Here is a 21,522-nt window from a genome sequence, read left to right as displayed (position 1 = left end):
CTGGCTGAAGAATCTTGAGTTTATCAGCTGTTAAATCACAGTACATGAGGTTCAGTTCTCTGATGTGTGGACAGCACTGAAGACAGTACAGCAGTACCAAACAGTCTGTGCTCCTCAGGGAAATACAAGACAAATCCATGGAGCTGTAAGCTTTCAGATTTTTCCTCACAAACCTCTCATCCTGCAGCTCATACATACAGTGGAGAGCAAACAACTCAATTCCATACTGGTGGGTCATCAAAACAATAGCTCTCTTAAGTGTTTTTTTCAGTTCACTTTTCTTCAGTTTAATGGTGTGAGGAACGGTCCATTTGTGCTTATTAAAGAGTTGGCTGCTCACCTCCTCATTTAAGAGACCATAGAGGAACAGCATAACTGGAGGGATGGGATTTGATCTTCTTTCTCTCAAAACTGGAGATGGCCTGTCAATTATAGCCTCCCATTCCATTAAGTTAAACAGCTCAGTAACTTTTAACCAGTGCCATTCTTCATCCAGTAAAACACAGTAAAAGGCTGTGAAGAACTCCTGAAAGCTGAGATGCATAAACCTCAACACTGGCTCCTGTTTGTCTTTTCTTTTCAAACTACCTTTATACATGAAAAAACACATGGCGGCATCTAAGCCAGTCTCGGCCACACTCTTTTCATCAAAAAATACTTGCTGATTTTGTATTCCTCTCTCTGCCAGCTGACCCAGACTCCTCAGCATGGTGAAGACAGACTGGACTTCTTCATCCAGTATTCCTCTCTCTGCCAGCTGACCCAGACTCCTCAGCATGGTGAGGACAGACTGACTCTGATCATGATGCTCCAGTAGAGTGGACACAAAGTGCATATATATGGAGGTGGTTGTCTTTAGTTCTGCCATCACATGATCATCATCTGTAAAGTGTTTCTTCAGACAAAAACAGACCATCCAGCACAGCAAAGGCACAGAGCAGATAGTCATGAGGCCTTCATTTGTCTTCACACTCTCATATGTTTTCCTGAGGAGTAGCTCATCCTGAAAGAACTTGTGGAAGTACTCCTGCACCCCTCTCTCAGAGAAGCCCATGATCTCAGTGAAACGCTGAGGTATCTTAAGGAGATTCATCACTGGATCAGCAGCTATAGATCTCATAGTTACAAGCATGAATGATTCAGGCAGCAAGACTCCTCTCAACAGGTTCCTAAGAATAACCATAGGTGACGCTCTCTTGGATGGATTAGTGTGAAGTAATGTGAAATGAATGGGTGGATGAGACACATACTCATCCAATCCATCAATAAGGAAAAGGACTTTCTCTGGTGTTAACTCTAGTATCTGTGAGATCTGATCTGGTGTTAAACTGCAACTCCAACTCAAGAGATCAATCAAGCTCATCTCCTCAGAAATACACTTGAGCTCATCACTCTTAAAAAGAAAAATTAGATCAAAGTTTTCAGAGTAAAGTTCTCCAGATGCCCAGTCCAACATGATCTTCTGTAACATGAAGGATTTACCTCTTCCAGAATCACCACTGAGAATCACAGTTTTTGGTGTGTTTCCATCACTGTCGGGACTGAACAGCTGGTCTATTCTGATGCTGTGATTCTTGTCATTTGATAACAGCTGACATGATGTTTTTGTTCCAGAAGTGTGAGCAGACTTCACATGTTCACGATAGTATTTCTCAGTCTGCTCTTTGCTCCTCTGAATGATCACTGGTTCAGTGTAACGAGCGCCCAGTCCCACATGTTCATCAGATGAAAGCTTATGCTCTGTCACAAACTTACATCTGTCAATGACTGAAGACTTGTACTGAAGAATAACAGGGCTCAAACCTACAAGAAACATAACAGTCACTGACTTTTATTGAATAAAAAAAGTTCCTAAATTAAATAGATGGAAGCCTAATTAACATGGATAAGACAGCTGGCACATAATTGATAATGTACAGGCAACCCTGACTGAAGGGTTTATAATGACAGGCTGACCATGCATTAACCTGTTAGCGCTCCACTGTACCGCTCATGGTGCACATAAGTACCTTTCAAAAGAGACCATAGGAATGTTTAGGTGTTAACCAGCTCATTACAACACTGCTCACCAAATAAATAAGTACATACATGAAATATTGATTGAGTTGTATATTGGAAGACATTTTACATGTATATTATCCTGAAACCTCTGCTAGTGCTAAGAAAAAAAAATGTCCATTACAATATACAAAAGAGCCTAGCAACAGCATTTTAAAGTAATATTAATATTACTAAAGCTGCGGTCCATACATTTTGCCTCTTTGTTGCCATCTCTGTTTGAAACCTGCAATTGCAGTTATTTGTGGAATTCTCATCTTTACGTGGGCTGTGCTTAAGCACGGCTCCTCAGCACTGATGAATCTAATGTTTTGAGGAGAATGTGTGGCTGTCAGTCACTGCACTGGTGGATACTGTACACTTTGGAATCACAGATTGTAGTCTTGGAAGTATGACCAAAATAAGAATTTTCACCGCAAAATATCTGCCACTACATGTCTGCCACTTTTGTTCTGACCAACTGGGAAAAAAACATTACAATAAATTGTGCTACCAATGGTAATTAAATCTAACAATCGCTTAGCTCATATTGCATCAAACCGTGCAAATTATTATTGTTATACTTTGTTCTCAAATTTTTAATGCTAACAACATCAGCATTGCGTGCCTGCGTTTCTGTACAGTCTAATCTCTAAAGTTAATTTGTCATGCCATACAATCCGCCATCAAAATGATACGTTTAATTATTCTAGCTGCTGTGAGAAAAGGCTATAAATGATCTGCCTATGGAGTTAATATTGTGCCATAATTAAACAAACAAATCCAGCATTTTGCAAACAAACACGATCTGCTTTGCAAAGGAAAACTCGACTCGCAAAAACAGAAAGTGATGTGCAAATACAAAGGTCAGTTTGAGCAAAAACGCAGATGAGTAACAAATATATGCATTGTATTTTACAAATATAAATAAATGAGCCTACATCATATTTCACAAATAAATACAAACCATCCTACAAATGGCATGTAACCTTTGAACAAATACCAAATCAAGTGCATATAAACGCACACCTGTCTGTTACGATTGTAAGACACTTGCCTTTTTATGAGATCTCTCCGCTTGATTTTCTCACAAATGTGTGCAGGCAGATTTTCTCACAAAATCAGTTGAGCATCTTCCTCTTCCAAAACAGCAGATGGCGCTTTGCTATGGGTCAATTTACGTTAGTCTCCCTAGAGAAGCCCCAAAACATGCATTTATAATAATAATAATAATAATAATAATAATAAACTTATAACTGTTAACTGTTTTATAAAGCCTTTAAAAGTTGCATCTCCAAGCGCTTTACAAGAACATACAAATAAAATAAGATAGAAACATGCATCAAAACACATTTCAAGACATATATAGTTATATATAAAACCAAATAATCATGTATAGAAAATAAGTTTACAAGGAGTTTAGTGTGAGTTTAGAGCTGACGAAAATGAGTGGTGAACAGGTGAGTTTCTCGATACCAAGTACGCAAAGTTTGGTAATTCTGAATTATCTGCAAAATGCAACAGCAGCAATCTTGATAACATCACTTGGCTTGCTCTGGCTACTCCAGTTATCTCCGCACAGCAACATGTTATACAAAACATGTTATAAAACACCAATCTGCCTCTTTTCATTTTTATTTAAACATATTAATATAGTCCGGGAATTTGGTTCAGGCAATGCTTACATTGATTATCTTTATTGCATGTACAGTACCGGTCAAAAGTTTGTAAACATTAAGGGTTTTTTTTAATGTTTTGAATGTAGTCTCTTAATCTCACCAAGGCTGCATTTATTTGATCAAAAATACAGTAAAAACAGTAATACTGTGAAATATTATTGCATATTAAAGTAACTGGTCCCTGTTGTATATTTCAAAATGTAATTTATTCCTGTGATCAAAGCTGAATTTTCAGCATCATTACTCCAGGCTTCAGTGTCACATGATCCTTCAGAAATCATCATACTCACCTGTTCACCACTCATTTTCATCAGCTGAAAACTTCTTGTCAACTTTTTTTTTTTTCAGGCTGGCCTATTATATATATATTGTAACGTATGGGACGGGACAATGGAGTTGGAGATCCACGTGCAGGCTTTATTTACAGGAGAGCAGAGTCCTACAGGCAGTAGGTCAAACACCAGCAAACAGAAACAGAAAGGCAAGGCAAAAGAGTAATCCAAAAACAGGCAATGGTCAAGGCAGGAAGCAAACGATCATCAAGGAAACAGTCCAGGGTCAAAACACAGGCAACGCTAGGAAAAGACAAGAAACACAGAGAACAAGGTAGAACAAAGGCTAGACAATACTAAGCAAAGAGTGTGTGTCTGAGTGCAGCTTATAAAGAGTCACTGATGGGAAACAGGTGTAAATGTGTGATTGGTGCCTAGCTGGGGAATTGTAGTCCAGAGTGAGGTGTGACTGTGTGTACCATGAAAAGGTCTCAATGGTGAACAGGTGACCTCTGGTGGGGAGTAGAAGGAAACAGCAGGCGCAAAGACTGAAGCAGGGCAGACGACCAGGGCGAAGAAGGCAGGGCAGACAGCCAGGGTGAAGGAGGCTGGACAGACGGCCAGGTAGACAGGCTTGAAGACCCCCACAGCGGAGCAGACGACCACCAAAGCAGTTCAGACGGGCTCGAAGTGGTCGTGTCAAGGCAGACAAGGAACTCATGGATGACCTCTGTGGTCGTAAATAACCCCATTCATAAATATGTGAACCATTGATTCTTAATACTGTGTGTGGTTACCTGGATGATCTACAACTGTTTTTTGGTTTCGTGATGGTTTTTCATGAGTCCCTTGTTTGTTCTGAGTAGTTAAACTGAGCTCTGTTCTTCAGAAAAATCCTCCAGGTCCTGCACATTCTTCAGTTTTCCAGCATTTTTTGCATATTTGAATCCATTACAGCAGTGACTGAATGACTTTGAGATCCGTCTTTTCACACTGAAGGACTCAAACACAACTATTAAAAAAGGGTTCAAACGTTCAGTGATGCTCCAGAAAAAAACATGATGCATTAATAGATGGGGGGTGAAAACTTTTGGAATTTGAAGATCAAGGTAAATTGTATTTAATTTGTCTTCCGGGAAACATGCAAATATTTTCTGTTGCTTTCGAAGGGCAGTACTAAATGAAAAAAATATATATATTCAAGCGAAATAAGAAAAATTTGGACCTCTTCATCCTGTTCAAAAGTTTTCACCCCCCGGCTCTTAATGCATCGTGTTTCCTTCTGGAGCATCAGTGAATGTTTGAACCTTTTTTAATAGTTGTGTTTGAGTCCCTCAGTTGTCCTCAGTGTGATAAAATGGATCTGAAAATCATTCAGTCACTGTTGTAAAGGGTTCAAATATGCAAATGATGGTGGAAAACTGAAGAATCTGCAGGACCTGGAGATTTTTTCTGAAGAACAGAGCTCAGTTTAACTGTTCAGAACAAACAAGGGACTCATGAACAACCATCACACAACAAAAAAACAGTCGTAGATCATCCAGGTAACCACACACAGTATTAAGAATCAATGGTTCACAAACTTTTGAACTGGGTCATTTTAATAAATTCAGCTATTTTTTTTGTCTTATGGATTATATGTAAACATCTTTTATGTAAAATATCTTACTCAGGACAGTACTAAATAAAAAATAACATGCATTTTGTATGATCTCTCTTATTTTGTTAAAATTTTGCACATTTTCACAGATTCTGCAAGGGGTTCACAAACTTCTTCTTGCCACTGTATATATATATATATATATAATATAATATATAGCCTATATATGTCTTAAAATGTGTTTTGGTGCATGTTTCTATCGTTTATTTCCCCTATTCCATTGTATTTGTATGTTCTTGTAAAGCGCTTTGAGATGCAACCTTTAAAGGCGCTATAAAACAAAGTTTCTTCTTCTTCTTCTTCTTATTATTATTATAAACGTATGTTTCGGGGCTTCTCTCAGGAGACTAGCGTAAATTGACCCATAGCAAAGCACCATCTGCTGTTTTGGAAGAGGAAGTTGCTCAACTGCATTTGTGAGAAAATCTGCCTGCACTCATTTGTGAGAAAATCAAGCGGAGAGATCTCATAAAAAGGCAAGTGTCTTACAATCGTAACAGACAGGTGTGCGTTTGTATGCACTAGATTTGGTATTTGTTCAAAGATTACATGCCATTTGTAGGATGGTTTGTATTTATTTGTGAAATATGTAGGCTCATTTATTTATATTTATTTTATATTTGTGAAACACAATGCATATATTTGTTGCTCATCTGCGTTTTCACTCAAACTGACCTTTGTATTTGCACATCACTTTCTGTTTGTTTGCGAGTCGAGTTTTCCTTTGCAAAGCAGATCGTGTTTGTTTGCAAAATGCTGGATTTGTTTGTTTAATTATGGCACAATATTAACTCCATATCTGACCCCTGCAGCATCCTCACATGCAATGTAGCCTACTAGCTGGAACTCCTTCTTTAGACGTGACGTAATGACGCAAAGACGAACAGTGGCATGCTTGAATATCCTGCAGAAACTCACCAGTACCACTCAGATTAGAACACATGATTGCAAGCTTACCGTTGTGAATTGGTAAGGAGATCATTTTGAACACTGGCTGGTTATGTACTTGCTCATAAATAGATTTTGGATCATTTTAACCCAAAAAAGTTACGGACTGCAGCTTTAATATTAATAATTGAAAGACATCTTTCAATTATGAAGTTGACGCTGTCAGGTGCCTGTTTTTTAATTGTTTAATTTACACAATAAGGCCTACAAATTAAATCTGAAAATAGGGACTCTACAACCTGTAGCATAAAAACATTGTGTAGTTTTAGTATTGAGCTGGTCATTAGGTTGAATTAATAGTAGTTTCATTTGTTTGTCTTTGTAAAAAGGAAGTAGGCATTCTGTATGAACATAAAAGGCAATCTCAATTCATGAAAAAAGGTTTACTGTTATTCACATATGTGGTCAAAGCTAGTTTTTTTATTACTATTATTAATCATAATGGCCCAGTTTCACTGACAGGGCTTAGATTAAGCCAGAATTAGGCCTTAGTTCAATTAGGACATTTAAATAGCTTTTATAAATGTGCCTTAGAAAAAAAAAAAACATTACTGGTGCGACAAAACAGTGGCAGTGATATATTATATAATTATATATATAAGACATGTCAGTGCATGTTGCTTTAAGTTAAAACAGCTCAAACATGCATTTTAGTCCAAGACTAGGCTCAAGCCTTGTCTGTGAAAGCGGGCACATATTTTCTAATGATATACCTGTATCACAGAAACAGAGAGTGTAACCTTGCCTAATGGGCTTTGTAAATCTAAACCATACACACAGGGAAAAGCACTTTTTGTTTCTTTTTTTTGCTTTGGTTTTAGGCTATTTTGATTTGGTACATTTGAACTGTCCAGCTATTTATGTTAAACCACAAAGCAAAATATAATGCAATCCATAAACAAAATAAACAAGAATTTGACCATTTTGAATATTCAGCAGTAAAGTGTAACTCTGAAATAAACACTTACAGTTATCTGACATCATTCTTCTTATGATAATCCTCCATCAAAATTTTAAAGAATAATAAATGTCTGTCTTGATGAGAGAGTACAGAGCTTTGGACAAAATAGAGAAGAGAAAAGAGGAAGTACATTGTTACACCACAATTTATTGTTAACTCCCAGTTAACAAGTCAAACAATAACTTTTAAAAATTCAGGATTAATCTCTGTCCATTTACATGGTTTACACTATATACATAGTAACCAACCTGCATGACAAGTTTGACCTACATCATTTCACTCTGCACTTGTGGGTTTAAACAATATTAAGAGTCGGATAAATGAAAATCACTTAAAAGGTTGGGCTCCTCTTCCTGAAGAATAGAGATTAAGAGGTTTTTTACAGCAACACTGCCTTTACACACAATGCTGCAGATCTTTCTCATGCTTTCTTCTTTGGTTGAATTAGGATGTGTGATTTCAGAATATATTTCTTCATTAATGATTTGCTTCTGAAGCAGTTTGTCTGCAATGGCATTCACATTCTAAAAAAAACTAACTTTATCAAAGTTGACAGGCACTTGTTTCATTTGTATTTCTCCATGTTGTAACAAACTAGATTCGACTTTGCTTGCAATTGTTTCAGCTAGTTCTTCTTTCCAAATTGTTGCAGTCCATACTGATTTCTGATCATCCACGCGGCTGAGAGTCATATTGATGTCATCAACCAGAGTTTGTTTGACCTTAAAGAAGTTTGGCTCGATGTCACCTCTTAGCTTGATCTCTCTGGGTTGGACAGAAGCACCAGGAATCTCAAGACTGTGTTGTTTCATCATCCGCAGTGGGGTTTCAGGTCTAGGACACTTGATTGGAAGACTCAATTTTTCCTCCATCCTAATTTTTTCTTTAAAAAGTGAATCTGATGGGAAAAAATACACATGGAGAATGATGGGGTTCTTTTTTGTCACGAAGACCAGTAGATCACAGTGCACTTTCACTGGAATCCCTAGTTTCACAAGTACTGTTTTAGGAGAAAATTCTGGTTGGAGTACTCTGGCATGAAAACGAGTCAACTCCACTGATTCAAAGGTTAATCCATAATCTTCAACACTGAAGACCTTCACAGTATCTGTGAGAGAGGGGTCAGACTCTGCTAAACAGGCGTAATGAGGCAGATGGGCCTCCTCCAGTTTCCCTGAGATCACGGTCACATCAATCACTGGACCAATTCGCTCACACTGAAGCCTCTCCAGCTCTGCACTGAGGAAACCTCCATCCACTGCATGGTACTGGAGAGTGACGTCACCAGCACAGACCCATCGCATTCTGGTCCTGCTGCACTCAAATCGACCCGCCTGAGTGCTGATCCTGAACTTTGACCCTCCTTCATCTCTACAGACTGACGGCTCCACCTGAACCCACTGATCACTATCAACAATATGAACACAAGACTGACACACTGGAAGCAGGTGAAGATCCAGTCCAGAGGGTTCAGGCTTAGAAATGGTCGGTCTACAGACAAAATGTTAGAAGACATTTGTACATCTCCTAGCAGAATAATCACAGGTGTAGTTCATATAAACATGAACATGTTTTACAAATTTTGAGAACCAGAAAGTATTTAAGACATTTTTTTTTTATCATTTTGAAAAATATATACAGTAAACTTTAAAAAGTATATAAACACTTGTCTTGATGTTTCGACATCTAATGAAAAGATAACTTACAATTGCTATAAATACAAATAAAATTAAGAAAACATTTTGTATACAATTTTTGTAACAACAAATGCTTAAAAAGTCAAAAGCACAGCTGTTGAGTGCATACAAACCCTTCAATGTTCACAGTGCAGTGTGAATCCTTCAGTGATTCATACAGGAACTCGAGTCCCTCCTCCAGCAGCAAACCAGTGACACTGACACTACAATACAACTTTTTAGCAATGTGATTCAAACACCAATAAGCAAAGAGACATCACAATAACCAGGGCTGGCCCAGACATTGTTAGCAAATATCCATATCTAACATGTTATAAAGTAAAATAACTAGCTTCTGCCAGACCGCCTACCGTATTCAACTTGTTTTGTAAGTTGAATACAGAAGGTGTAGGACTTTGAACTGCGAGAGGCGTACACTTTCTTCCTAGGTTGAATACAGAAGGCAGTCTGGCAGAAGCTAGATATTTTACTTTATAACTTGTTAAATATGGATATTTTTCTTACACAAATGCATTGCTTTGCTTCAGAAGGCCACACGGCTTGAGAGCAGCAGAACTTTTATTGTACCAGTCGCCACTTCCGCTTCTTCCAGTCAAGCGTACGTGGGGTAACACAACACTGTTTATCATATTAGATACATTTGAGTGTGTTGAAAATGATGTTATAACATTACTCTGTGCGTTCGCTCTGCGGCTGCTATGAGGCACTTGTTGCACACTGCAGTAAGCTAGATCGATATTAGAACACCATATTAGTAAATGCTGGATGGCTTGTGTTGATAAATGGCATGCAATTAATTTTAAAACATTGTGTGATGGAGAGAATGCTGTATTACTGTTACTAAAAATAAAGCTGCATCTGATTATGCTATGTTAGCCACTCTGAAGCATAAAAACATGGTACTCGTGGAAAATCAAGAAAATGAGATTCAAACAATAAGTTTAAACGTGTTGAGCTTTATAACAATGATCAGTTTTCTGTCGATAAAGATATCCAAACTGTTGTTCCCTTAATAAAACATAATATATTAAAGCTTCTTTGGTGTTTCCATGGTTTCTACAAAATAAATCCTGAAATCGAGGGTAACGCGGGTATATGTCATTGATAGGCAATACATGAACACGGTCAGTGTCCTGGTTAAAATTGCTTATTTCCGTACATATTGACAATCAAAGCTTGTTTTAAGATCAAAACAGAAAGAAAATGAAACCGAGACAACAGAGTGACAGCACAACTGAAACTTTTTTGAGATGCAACAGAATGGAGTAGCAGTTCATGAGAGCTACTTGTAAACAAGAATTATTCCCGGCACTGAATCATTCTATATGCACATAACACATAAGCACTGCTATACTTAAGCACTGTCAGTAATGAGGGAGGTTAGTGACACAATAGATATGAGATAAAAATCCTTTTGTGTGGTGACCACATCATGTCACAGGCCAGCCCTCTCTATAACATATTATCAAAGTGTTTTGTCCGAAGACACTGTTAAAACATTCAGTAGAATTAATGAAACAGTTACTCATAACTGAGTGATCCAACATTGACTTGTTAGTTTTACTTCTCAGTCTTACTGGATTTCTTGGAGACTGCTGCAGGTCTGGATGAGAAAGAGAATCCTGAGAGCCCAGCTCTGATTCAGACTGAATATCATCAGCTCCACACTCTTCAAACCACACACAGAGTGCAGGAAATAAAACAGACCATCCTCATGCTCATTACACTCTGGAGAACTGAAAGAAACACATTAATACAAATCAATACAAACACCTACAACCAAAACACTAAACTGGGTGTTTGACACTTAAAAGTGCATAAAGTAATTATTTTCCACTCAACAAAAGTTTTAAACTGAAATAAATTAATAGTAAGCGATACATGTTGACTGTAAAATGGTGTAAACACACAACCCTCGTGTTGCCTTCCATCATGACCAGCTGCATACTGACTTACAGTATTCATCACTTTCACTTATGAAGTAAATTAATCATGTGAACGATTTGTGAACAAACAGGATATTGTTAATTTACAATGCTGACTCCATGCTGATAGGTGTCAGTAAAAAGTCTGAGACCAGTTGTATAAATTTGTGAAAAACATAATGGCTTCCGTGTTACTTAATTACTTTCGTTGGTGTATGGACACTTCATGGAATCTCTGGAACAGGATTTTCCAGTCAGAGCTGCTTGACACTGAGCGTGGACAAATGAAAGATATTTTTGAGAGAGATTCCGACTTCTGTCTATGCCTCATATCTAACCTAAAAAAAAAAATAAAAAAAAAAAGTTTAAACATGAATGTTAATGCAAATACAGGTATTTGAGCGATTAATTCTTTCGAAGATCATTTGGAATGCATTCCAAACTCTGGATGTGCAGTGCTTCAGTTTGTTTTTGCTGGAAATCTGGAATTTCATTGGCTCATTAAATATACTTGTGTGTGTAGGGCAAAAAAAAAAAAAAAAAAAGAAGTACAGTACCTGATGTTTTCATCGTCATAAACTAATACACTAAGAGATGAGAAGAGACTCTTAGGATTGTCACTGTCTTCCTCAATACTGGCCAAACAGAATAAAGAATAAAAGATATAAATCGCAAAGTCAAATATCAGTATTAATCTGCAACTGAATAGACTATGAGAAACACTAAAAAGTTTTTAGTCTTAACTAAAAAGATTCTTCCTTGAGTTAATTTAGTAAAAACTGTGTGGAAAACATGTCTTAATTATTTTTTTTTAAAGCTTCCCTTCATTTTTTCTCCAAAAAAATAAATAGTATTTAAGTTGACTGGCATATTGTAGGGTTGAAAATCAACAAAAGACATTTGTTTTTCTGTTCCAAATCTCCAAATTTTCATTATTTCCCTGCCACTTCCTCCATCTCTCAGGTAACTCTTCTGGGTACAATTAACTGTGCATGTTTCATCATTTCAGCATTTAGAATCCACTTAACAGCAATGGCTATTTAGTTAAAATGATTTTCCCACAGATAGTATAAAACATACAGTAAATATCAGCAGATGCATAAATATCATGATATATATACAGGTGCTGGTCATATAATTAGAATATCATCAAAAAGTTGATTTATTTCACTAATTCCATTCAAAAAGTGAAACTTGTATATTATATTTATTCATTACACACAGACAGATATATTTCAAATGTTTATTTCTTTTAATTTTGATGATTATAACTGACAACTAAGGAAAATCCCAAATTCAGTATCTCAGAAAATTAGAATATTGTGAAAAGGTTCAATATTGAAGACACCTGGTGCCACACTCTACTCAGCTAATTAACTCAAAACACCTGCAAAGGCCTTTAAATGGTCTCTCAGTCTAGTTCTGTAGGCTACACAATCATGGGGAAGACTGCTGACTTGGCAGTTGTCCAAAAGATGACCATTGACACCTTGCACGAGGAGGGCAAGACACAAAAGGTCATTGCAAAAGAGGCTGGCTGTTCACAGAGCTCTGTGTCCAAGCACATTAATAGAGAGGCGAAGGGAAGGCAAAGATGTGGTAGAAAAAAGTGTACAAGCAATAGGGATAACCGCACCCTGGATAGGACTGTGAAACAAAACCCATTAAAAAATGTGGGGGAGATTCACAAAGAGTGGACTGCAGCTGGAGTCAGTGCTTCAAGAACCACTACGCACAGACGTATGCAAGACATGGGTTTCAGCTGTCGCATTCCTTGTGTCAAGCCACTCTTGAACAACAGACAGCGTCAGAAGCGTCTCGCCTGGGCTAAAGACAAAAAGGACTGGACTGCTGCTGAGTGGTCCAAAGTTATGTTCTCTGATGAAAGTAAATTTTGCATTTCCTTTGGAAATCAGGGTCCCAGAGTCTGGAGGAAGAGAGGAGAGGCACACAATCCACGTTGCTTGAGGTCCAGTGTAAAGTTTCCACAGTCAGTGATGGTTTGGGGTGCCATGTCACCTGCTGGTGTTGGTCCACTGTGTTTTCTGAGGTCCAAGGTCAATGCAGCCGTATACCAGGAAGTTTTAGAGCACTTCATGCTTCCTGCTGCTGACCAACTTTATAGAGATGCAGATTTCATTTTCCAACAGGACTAGGCACCTGCACACAGTGCCAAAGCTACCAGTACCTGGTTTAAGGTTTAATCCCTGTTCTTAATTGGCCAGCAAACTCACCTGACCTTAACCCCATAGAAAATCTATGGGGTATTGTGAAGAGGAAGATGCGATATGCCAGACCCAACAATGCAGAAGAGCTGAAGGCCACTATCAGTGCAACCTGGGCTCTTATAACACCTGAGCAGTGCCACAGACTGATTGACGCTGCATTGCTGCAGTAAAAACCCAGATTCCTCAGCATGGTGAAGACAGACTGGACTTCTTCATCCAGTATCCCTTCCTCTGCCAGCTGACCCAGACTCCTCAGCATGGTGAGGACAGACTGACTCTGGTCATGATGCTCCAGTAGAGTGGACACAAAGTGCACATATATGGAGGTGGTTGTCTTTAGTTCTGCCATCACATGATCATCATCTGTAAAGTGTTTCTTCAGACAAAAACAGACCATCCAGCACAGCAAAGGCACAGAGCAGGTAGTAAGGAGGCTTTCATTTGTCTTCACACTCTCATATGTTTTCCTGAGGAGTAGCCCATCCTGAAAGAACTTGTGGAAGTACTCCTGCACCCCTCTCTCAGAGAAGCCCATGATCTCAGTGAAACGCTGAGGTCCCTTTAAGAGATTCATCACTGGACCAGCAGCTGTTCTAAAGGTAACCAGCAGGAAGGATGCAGATAGGATCTGTCCATTCAACAGACTCATAAGAGTGTCCATTGGTAGGGCTTTTTGGGATGCATCAGTGGGTCGTGATATATGAATGTGTGGATCAAATGAGAAGTCATCAATTCCATCAATAAGGAAGAGGACTTTCTCTGGTGTTAACTGTAGTATCTGTGAGATCTGATCTGATGTTAAACCGCAACTCCAGCTCAGGAGCTCAAACAAGCTCTTCTCATAAGAAATAAACTTCAGCTCTTCACAATTCAGTAGAAAAATGACATCAAAGATTTCAGAGTAAAGTTCTCCAGAAGCCCAGTCCAATATGATCTTCTGTAATGTAAAGGATTTACCTCTTCCAGAATCACCACTGAGAATCACAGTCTTTGGTGTGTTTCCATCACTGTCGGGACTGAACAGCTGGTCTATTCTGATGCTGAGATTCTTGTCATTTGATAACAGTTGAGATGAAGCATCCATCACATGTTCACGATAGCATTTCTCATTCTGCTCTTTGCTCCTCTGAATGATCACTGGTTCAGTGTAACAAGCAGCCAGTCCCACATGTTCATCAGATGAAAGCTTATGCTCTGTCACAAACTTACATCTGTCAATGACTGAAGACTTGTACTGAAGAATAACAGGGCTCAAACCTACAAGAAACATAACAGTCACTGACTTTAATTGAATAAAAAAGTTCCTAAATTACATAGATGGTTGCCTAATTAACATAGATAAGACAGCTGGCACATAATTGATCATGTACAGGCAACCCTGACTGAAGAGTTTATAATCACAGGCTGACCATGCATTAACCAGCTCATTACAACACTGCTCACCAAATAAATAAATAAATACATTAAATATTGGTTGAGTTGAATTGGGGGAAATTTTACATGTATATTATGCTGAAGCCTCTGCTAGCGCTAAGAAAAAAAAGTCCATTACAATATACAAAAGAGTCACCCTAGCAACAGCATTTTAAAGTAATATTAATATTAATAAAGCTGCAGTACGTAAGTTTTGCCTCTTTGTTGCCATCTCTGTTTGAAACCTGCAATTGCAGTTATTTGTGGAATTCTCATCTTTACGTGGGTTGTGCTTAAGCACGGCTCCTCAGCACTGATGAATCTAATGTTTTGAGGAGAATCTGTGGCTGTCAGTCACTGCACTGTACTTCGGAATCACAGATTGTAGTCTTGAAAGTATGACCAAAATAAGAATTTTCACCGGAAAATGTCATCTGATCAAGTAACAAATCTGCCACTTTTGTTCTGAGAAACTGAGAAAAAAAAAGCATTACAATAAATCACGCTACAAATGGTGATTAAATCTAACGATTGCTTAGCTCATATCACATCAAATCTTACAAATTATTATTATTGTTATACTTTGTTCTTAAATTTTGAGCGAAGCGATGCAGACTGAAGAATCTCAGAGTTGTGCTCTAAAGGAAACATAAAATAATCATTGATTTTCATATCTGAAGATATTAGTTTTTCTCAATTGATTTGGCTCAATTCTCATATGAGACTTTTTTTTTCAAAACAATGTCTGAACAATTAGTTTCTTGTTCACATCAGATTTGAATTTCTTATTGATTTAAGCAAATTGCATGTGTTTTGGCATGTGTGCAAAAGAGTAAGTGCAATTGTCTACAATTTGCACAATATCTATGCACAAGGCTTATTGATCAAAACTGAGTTGATTCTCAGTCAAATTGTCAAACTCTCCACAGCTTCTATAGCATTCTTTCATCATGTGAGTTTTCACATGCAAAACGATCCATTCAGTGATCAAAATCTGTCAGACATGTTATATTCCATAAATATTTATGACATGGAATGTTTGTAACATTTGCTAAATCGCCGTTGAATAGGAATCACAATCACATCAATCAACCAATATATATTATATTATATATATATATATATATATATATATATATATATATATATATACATATACGGAGTTTGCTGACAGCACAATCACTACCATTTTTGAACATGGAGGAACATCACAACTCTGAACAGCAGCAGCTCCATCAGTACTGTATAAATACATTTTTATTTCTACAGTATATTTATTTTGTAGAAATGTGTAAACTGAAAATTCTTGTCATGGAAGCTAAAGATATTTAAGAAGATATGTGTTAGGGAAAGACATAATAGTGTCTGTAATAGTGAACAAGCAACTGAGAATTTTCAATTTACATGTAACACATTTCTGCAAAAATAAATGTACTGTATAAATATAAATGTTCATTTTCTTTGTGTGTGTGTGTTTGTACTATATTGACTTTCCCCAGTCAATTTTACCTACTGTCTGAATCTGTATTTAAAATGCTTATCTGTATTTAAATGCTTATTTTGGTGCCATTGGCCAGGTTACTGACACAATAACTAGGTTTTGAAGCAATAATTAAATGTTTTGGGTGAGTTATTACATTTTGCAGACATGCTATTGAGTTCTGATGTTCCAGCAAACAGTTGTGACATATGTCTGATCATTGAGCTTGTGTTGTGCCAACAGCTCATCCATTATTGGCATCACTCTTGTAACCCTCCTGATGATCTCAGACCTGTAAATGGCTAAAAACCCGTTATCTGGAAGATATGACATGAATGATATTATTACCTTGTTTTCTCCAAATGATTGAAAGTTTAAGCATTTTTATGTACAAAGGAGATCAGTAATGAAGCACTTACACTTCCTTTCGAATTGAGTAATCTCCAAATTAATTCTATCATCTATCAAGTCTGAGATATCTGAGATATCTGAGATATCTGGCATAACTGAGATATCTGGCATATCTGAGATATCTAGGAGAGAAGGAGAGAAATACAGATACTTCAGGGTGTTAAGCATAACCAATATGTGTTCTAAGAGATGATATTGCTTTCGATATTTTGTAAAATTCTGAATAGATTATTTTCTGTGATATATTTACATTGGTAACAGAGATGCGGATCATACTCTTTCAGTGCAGAATAAAACGCAGATTTAACTTTATGTCCTCCTTCATCCAGTGCTTCATAAAGCTTTCTCATTCTGTCCTGTTTGGTTCCTGCTCTCCTGATCTGTGAATATGTCTCCACATTGATCATGTTCATTGACAGCAGCTTGCGTGTCACTGCCATCACCCTCTGAACCCTCTGGATGAGCTCAGACCTATGGCTGTCCACATACTGGACCCCTGGAGAAGACGAAAAAGAAATTATTTCCATGAAGATACTATCTTCAAATTATTGAAAGTTTCAAGCATTTTCTAAGCCCTTTCTATGGTACTTTTATGGCTTTTTGCTGTTGCAGGCTGAAAGGTCAAAAAAGAAGCCATATCTAAACATGATCCAGGCGTTTTCTCTGGGCCAAGGCTCATTTAAAATGGACTGTGGCAAAGTGGAAAACTGTTCTGTGGTCAGATGAATCAAAATTTGAAGTTCTTTTTGGAAAACTGGGACGCCATGTCATCTGGACTAAAGAGGACAAGGACAACCCAAGTTGTTATCAGCGCTCAGTTCAGAAGCCTGCATCTCTGATGGTATGGGGTTGCATGAGTGCGTGTGGCATGGGCAGCTTACACATCTGGAAAGGCACCATCAATGCTGAAAGGTATATCCAAGTTCTAGAACAACATATGCTCCCATCCAGACATCGTCTCTTTCAGGGAAGACCTTGCATTTTCCAACATGACAATGCCAGACCACATACTGCATCAATTACAACATCATGGCTGCGTAGAAGAAGGATCCAGGTACTGAAATGGCCAGCCTGCAGTCCAGATCTTTCACCCATAGAAAACATTTGGAGCATCATAAAGAGGAAGATGCGACAAAGAAGACCTAAGACAGTTGAGCAACTAGAAGCCTGTATTAGACAAGAATTAGACAACATTCCTATTCCTAAACTTGAGCAACTTGTCTCCTCAGTCCCCAGACGTTTGCAGTCTGTTATAAAAAGAAGAGGGGATGCCACACAGTGGTAAACATGGCCTTGTCCCAACCTTTTTGAGATGTGTTGATGCCATGAAATTTAAAATCAACTTATTTTTCCCTTAAAATGATACATTTTTTCAGTTTAAACATTTGATATGTCATCTATGTTGTATTCTGAATAAAATATTGAAATTTGAAACTTCCACATCATTGCATTCCTTTTTTATGCACAATTTGTACAGTGTCCCAACTTTTTTGGAATCCGGTTTGTAGTTTGGTACGGTGGGTAAATTGATCTTTATTTTGGGGTGAACTTAAATAATATGAAATAATAAAACACTAAGCAAGAACAGGAAACAAAGATACATATATTGCCTAAACTGACACTCAGTCAGGGACAAAATGATGGTTCATAGTTATTGATAAATGTAGCCTACTGTATATTTGCCATAAATGTAAAATGCTTTTTTAAGGAGGGAAATCATGTGATAACCAAGTTGTGTGCAAAATGTAGGACACACCTAAATTTTAAGTTTTAGCGAATAATAAAAAATATTGCAATGAAAATCTAAAATTTTGGAACAAACATATTGGTGATAAAAAAACATCTTGTTTTTAAATCTTGTTACATTTTGCTAAACAGATCATCAAACATATCTGTTTGGTTAGCAACATTCTTCAAAATATCTTATTTTATCATGTTCCACCGAAGAAAGAAAGTTATACAGGTTTGGAATTACATGAGTAAGTGGGGAAATGCTGAAAAAAAGACATTGTCGATACAAACATTTTATGTTTTCAAGTTTCATTTCATGCTAGGTTGATAGATTATCAAACATTTCTAAAAGTTATTTCAAAAAACATGGATTGTGAGCCAGCTTTTATTTATATATATATATATATATATATATATAAAGTCAGTGGACATCAAAGTGTAGGCTAGTCGTTCAGGTCCGTCTGTTAAATAGTCTGTTAATGGATTGAACAAAAGAGGTACGGTGTAAGAGGTAACTTTATTAATAGGCTAATACAACTTATTAGTGTTCATAAAATAATTTCTTTTTTTTCGTTTTGGTTAATACACTTCCACTGTTTATATTTGCTAAGGAGAATTTACGAATGTAACGGACGCGATCTCGAATCATGCAGACAGTGCGTGTGCACAGTTTGAACTTCAATACAAAGTAAAAATTAAACACACAAGATGTGTGAGAACACTTTCAAACTCTGTAGACTGCAAACTTTCGACTCTTACCGTAATCTGACATCGTGTCTAACCTATGGAAATCCATTTAAATCCAAAGGAACGTGTATCTATGTTGGATTAACAGTTTCTGTGAGTGAAGACCATCATATTTTCCACCATCTGGTGGTGACGTGGTGGTTTAACAAACGCAGGAATTTAGGAACATCCGGAATAATGCAGAGAAAACAGAGGAAGTGACATTTAGAACAGTCCTCACTTTTTTCATGTCTTTTAATTTATTGTTTTATCTTTGTTAAAATATGGTTGTCGTTTTCATTTTGAAACAGATCATTTCAATTCATGACTCAGTACATCAGCACTAACAGTCTTTGTCATGTCTTACATTTACCTCCCAGTTAAAACTAGTCTTTAGGTCTTGCCAAACACTGTACACATTGTATTGAGAAATAGCTGACAAATTCTGTGAAATGTAGGCTACTCATGTACATGTACTAGTGGACAAAACTATTTATTCTTCTTTACATCCAATTAAAATAATAAAAAAATCACTAAAAAGTACAAAAAAGACATTTCAAAATTAAAATGTAGTCAGAATTCATAGTAAAATAATACCCCTTATTTTTAACTTTAACATTTTTCTGATAGGGCTAAAAAAATATATAGAAAATATATAGGGGTTATATAGAGGGCATATAAAATATATAGGGCTATATAGAATTTCTAAATGTCTTGATAGAGGATGCAGTATTGACTGAAGACCATCAGTATTTTTATTTTATTCACTTTTGCAAAAGATTATAACCATTCACACACAACTACACACATAGCTTGAGGTTAACGTTGCTCATAAGAAAAAGGGAGTTCTACTTAGCTGCACAATCATGCAAATGAGGAGAAAGACAGAAAGGTACCAATGAAGAGCCTGTTGCCTTCATTCAGATCACAAGCCTTAGTATGTTCATTGAGCATCGATCTGCTGTAACATCAGACACCTTGTAACCTTCTAGAGATAAATCCAGAATAACCAAACATATTAATTTATTTGTCAGGTAAGAATGTTTAATGCCAGTTATAAAAATTAAGAAATAAAAAGAACAGTGTAACCAAATTTACAAAGTTATCACTTTATCGAGGAGAAGAGAATCCTTCACACTGGAATGTAAAAATAGATGCACAATAATTATTTCATGTGTTGTGAAAGGAAATGAACAGGCAGCCAAAGGCATAAAGGCAGCTTTGAATTAGATGAAGGCGAGTAAATGACACTAAATTGTGACATTATCACTGATGTAAGTCAATGGGTGATTTTCAAAGTTTAACCTCAAATTTATTTACTTTGCAAGCACTTTAAATTCATTTTTATTAATATAAGGACTTTAATTTGAATATATTTAATAATATAAAAAAATAAAAGTCGAATAACTATGGATGTATAACATTTTGTCCTTATTAAAAGAGCTTAAAAATGTTCACCTAAAAAATTACAAAATACAGCTTTTCTTCCATATAACCAAAGGTCATATGTTCCAAAAAGGTCAAACATTTACTTTCATACATTTCAAATGTGTCAAATACAGCCTACAAATTCTGGTATATTCACCCAAAAATTAAAATTCTGTCATTAATTACTGACCCTCATGTCGTTTCAAACCCGTAAGACATTCGTTCATCTTCGGAAAACAAAATAAGATATTTTTGATGAAATCTGAGAGCTCTCTGACCCCTCCATAGACAGTAATTTGATTACCACTTTCATTTGGGAGCTGGGAAATACTGAGCCAACATTCTGACGTAGAAGCTGGAAGTGCTGCACTGTGTGTACAATGTAAACAGCGCAAGAGACTGACATGGAAGAGAACAAATTGTTGAATAAAGTCGTTTTATTTTGTTTTTGTGCACAAAAAGTATTCTCGTCGCTTCATAAAATTAAGGTTGAACCACTGTAGTCACATGGACTATTTAAATGATGTTTTGACTACCTTTCTGGACCTTGAAAGTGGTAATTAAATTGCTGTTTATGGAGGGGTCAGAGAGCTCTCTGATTTCATCAAAAATATTGTAATTTGTATTCTGAAGATGAACGAAGGTCTTATGGGTTTAGAACGACATGAGGGTGAGTAATTAATGACAGACTTTTCATTTTTGTGTGAACTAACCCTTTAAATGATGACAATTTGATTTCTTTTTTCTTTTTTTTTAGGGGGGGGACTGTTCCTTTAACTGGATTTTTAACATTCTTTCATGTTCATGTGGCTGCATCTTCTCTCTTTTTTCCACATTAATTCTGTAAAGTCTTGTACAGTTGAGCATCAAGGACAGAATATCAGCAATCTGTAAAAAAAATAAAATAAAATAAAAAGTCTCTGATC

At 36.8% G+C, this 21,522-nt stretch overlaps 1 protein-coding gene across 1 annotated transcript; it reads right to left on the bottom strand.

The window, feature by feature from the left end:
- Positions 1-7,684: 7,684 nt before the first annotated feature.
- On the bottom strand, positions 7,685-19,345 carry LOC127523061 (NACHT, LRR and PYD domains-containing protein 1 homolog). The gene is made up of 6 exons (XM_051913521.1): positions 19,202-19,345; positions 16,962-17,207; positions 16,720-16,833; positions 11,383-14,664; positions 9,368-10,990; positions 7,685-9,048 (listed from the first exon to the last, which is right to left on the bottom strand). Exons 1-4 carry the CDS (start codon positions 19,236-19,238, stop codon positions 13,373-13,375), a joined length of 1,689 nt encoding a protein of 562 aa, XP_051769481.1. The 5' UTR covers positions 19,239-19,345; the 3' UTR covers positions 7,685-9,048; positions 9,368-10,990; positions 11,383-13,372.
- Positions 19,346-21,522: the final 2,177 nt, after the last annotated feature.

This window comes from Ctenopharyngodon idella, chromosome 2, assembly GCF_019924925.1.
Source record: "Ctenopharyngodon idella isolate HZGC_01 chromosome 2, HZGC01, whole genome shotgun sequence".
In the NCBI taxonomy this organism is placed as follows: Eukaryota; Metazoa; Chordata; class Actinopteri; order Cypriniformes; family Xenocyprididae; genus Ctenopharyngodon; species Ctenopharyngodon idella.
Note: the sequence above shows the minus strand (reverse complement) of the source record. Positions and strands in the feature narration are given on the sequence as shown.

Excerpts from the sequence above, each read along its gene's own strand:
- LOC127523061 (XM_051913521.1), bottom strand. The coding sequence starts at position 19,238 with ATGGATTTCCATAGGTTAGACACGATGTCAGATTACG. Across the intron at positions 16,834-16,961 it reads TCCGCATCTCTGTTACCAAT|ATATCTCAGATATGCCAGAT; the intron begins GTAAATATATCA and ends CTTCTCTCCTAG. Across the intron at positions 14,665-16,719 it reads TACTCAATTCGAAAGGAAGT|GTTTGAGCCCTGTTATTCTT; the intron begins GTAAGTGCTTCA and ends TGTTTCTTGTAG.